Source organism: Limulus polyphemus, unplaced genomic scaffold, assembly GCF_000517525.1.
Source record: "Limulus polyphemus unplaced genomic scaffold, Limulus_polyphemus-2.1.2 Scaffold6029, whole genome shotgun sequence".
NCBI classification, from domain to species: domain Eukaryota; kingdom Metazoa; phylum Arthropoda; class Merostomata; order Xiphosura; family Limulidae; genus Limulus; species Limulus polyphemus.
Window position 1 is genome coordinate 7,750 of NW_013671639.1, and position 1,414 is coordinate 9,163.

General features: G+C 35.4%; 1 protein-coding gene across 6 annotated transcripts in view; it reads left to right on the plus strand.

Moving 5' to 3' along the window:
* Nucleotides 1–1,414, plus strand: part of LOC106473270 (ras-related GTP-binding protein D-like) — a 13,696-nt gene that overhangs the window by 7,260 nt on the left and 5,022 nt on the right. For all 6 annotated transcript variants that reach the window (XR_002613640.1, XR_002613641.1, XR_002613642.1 and 3 more), the window contains exon 4: nucleotides 416–564. Coding sequence is in view for 1 of the 6 variants with exons in the window: in XM_013933954.2 (XP_013789408.1) it covers nucleotides 416–564 (149 nt within the window). In the remaining 5 variants the exon portion in view is untranslated. The remainder of the gene's footprint in view (nucleotides 1–415; nucleotides 565–1,414) is intronic.

Sequence of the window (1,414 nt, forward strand, 5' to 3'; positions counted from 1 at the left end):
GTATCTTCCAGCTTGACTGAACAGAATAATTTTACAACATGACTGTATCTTCCAGCTTGACTGAACAGAATAATTTTACAACATGACTGTATCTTCCAAGCTTGACTGAACAGAATATATTTTACAACATGACTGTATCTTTCAGCTTGACTGAACAGAATATATTTTACAACATGACTGTATCTTCCAGCTTGACTGAACAGAATATATTTTACAACATGACTGTATCTTCCAGCTTGACTGAACAGAATATATTTTACAACATGACTGTATCTTCCAGCTTGACTGAACAGAATATATTTTACAACATGACTGTATCTTTCAGCTTGACTGAACAGAATATATTTTACAACATGACTGTATCTTCCAGCTTGACTGAACAGAATATATTTTACAACAAGATTTTATTTTTCAGTTTACCAGAAGAGACTGACGAGACCACGTTTGATGAACTGTCCTGTAGTACCATCAAGTTAAACAACAGTACAGTTTTGTATCTCCGGGAAATAAACAAATTCTTAGCTCTAGTTTGTATTCTTCGAGAAGAAAACTTTTATCGGCAAGGTAAAATTACTATTTTTGGTCCAGTTCAGGATAATTGTAGCAGTCTTGATATATGCTGCCTGTTCAGTACACAAGTGAGACATACCGTCAGCCCATCTCGGTCACTTACCAGGGGGACTTTAAGAGTAAATGCCAGTTTGGTAACTATCAGGGTAGTGGTTCACTAGTTATCAGTGGAACGGACACACAGACTTTTGTCACATAGTGATTTAGGTTCTATAATAAGTAAAGTTGTAAGTATAGAAAGTTTCATGTTATTAGAAGCCAGTAGCATGTAAAAAAAGATGACCTCAACTACTAAACAGTGTACTTTCACAGCCAAAGAAGCCCACTTGTGTAAATTGAAAGTATAAAGTTAATAAACATGATTAATTAGAATCATTTTTATCAAAGCTTGAAATGCTGTAAAATCACACATTTTGTCTTTATCACTACCACGGCTGTAGTGTACCCAAACACAGCAGCATCTTCTTGCTGTCTCTACCATATAATGTACAGGTAATGCACCGAAACTTGGTTTTTAAGTTATGTTAATACTTTGTAATTTAACCCTTTCAGCACTGAATAAAATATTTAATACCAAGGTCACAGCACTAAATATATTTTAGATGAAAAAACACTACCTTACATATTGAAAAGCAATTATAAAAAAAACTACACAAAGATATCATCAAAGGGGATGTAGTGCTGGCTGGCCAGAACTACACAAAGATATCATCAAAGGGGATGTAGTGCTGGCTGACCAGAACTACACAAAGATGTCATTAAAAGGGATGTAGTGCTGGCTGGCCAGAACTACACAAAGATATCATCAAAGGGGATGTAGTGCTGGCTGACCAGAACTACACAA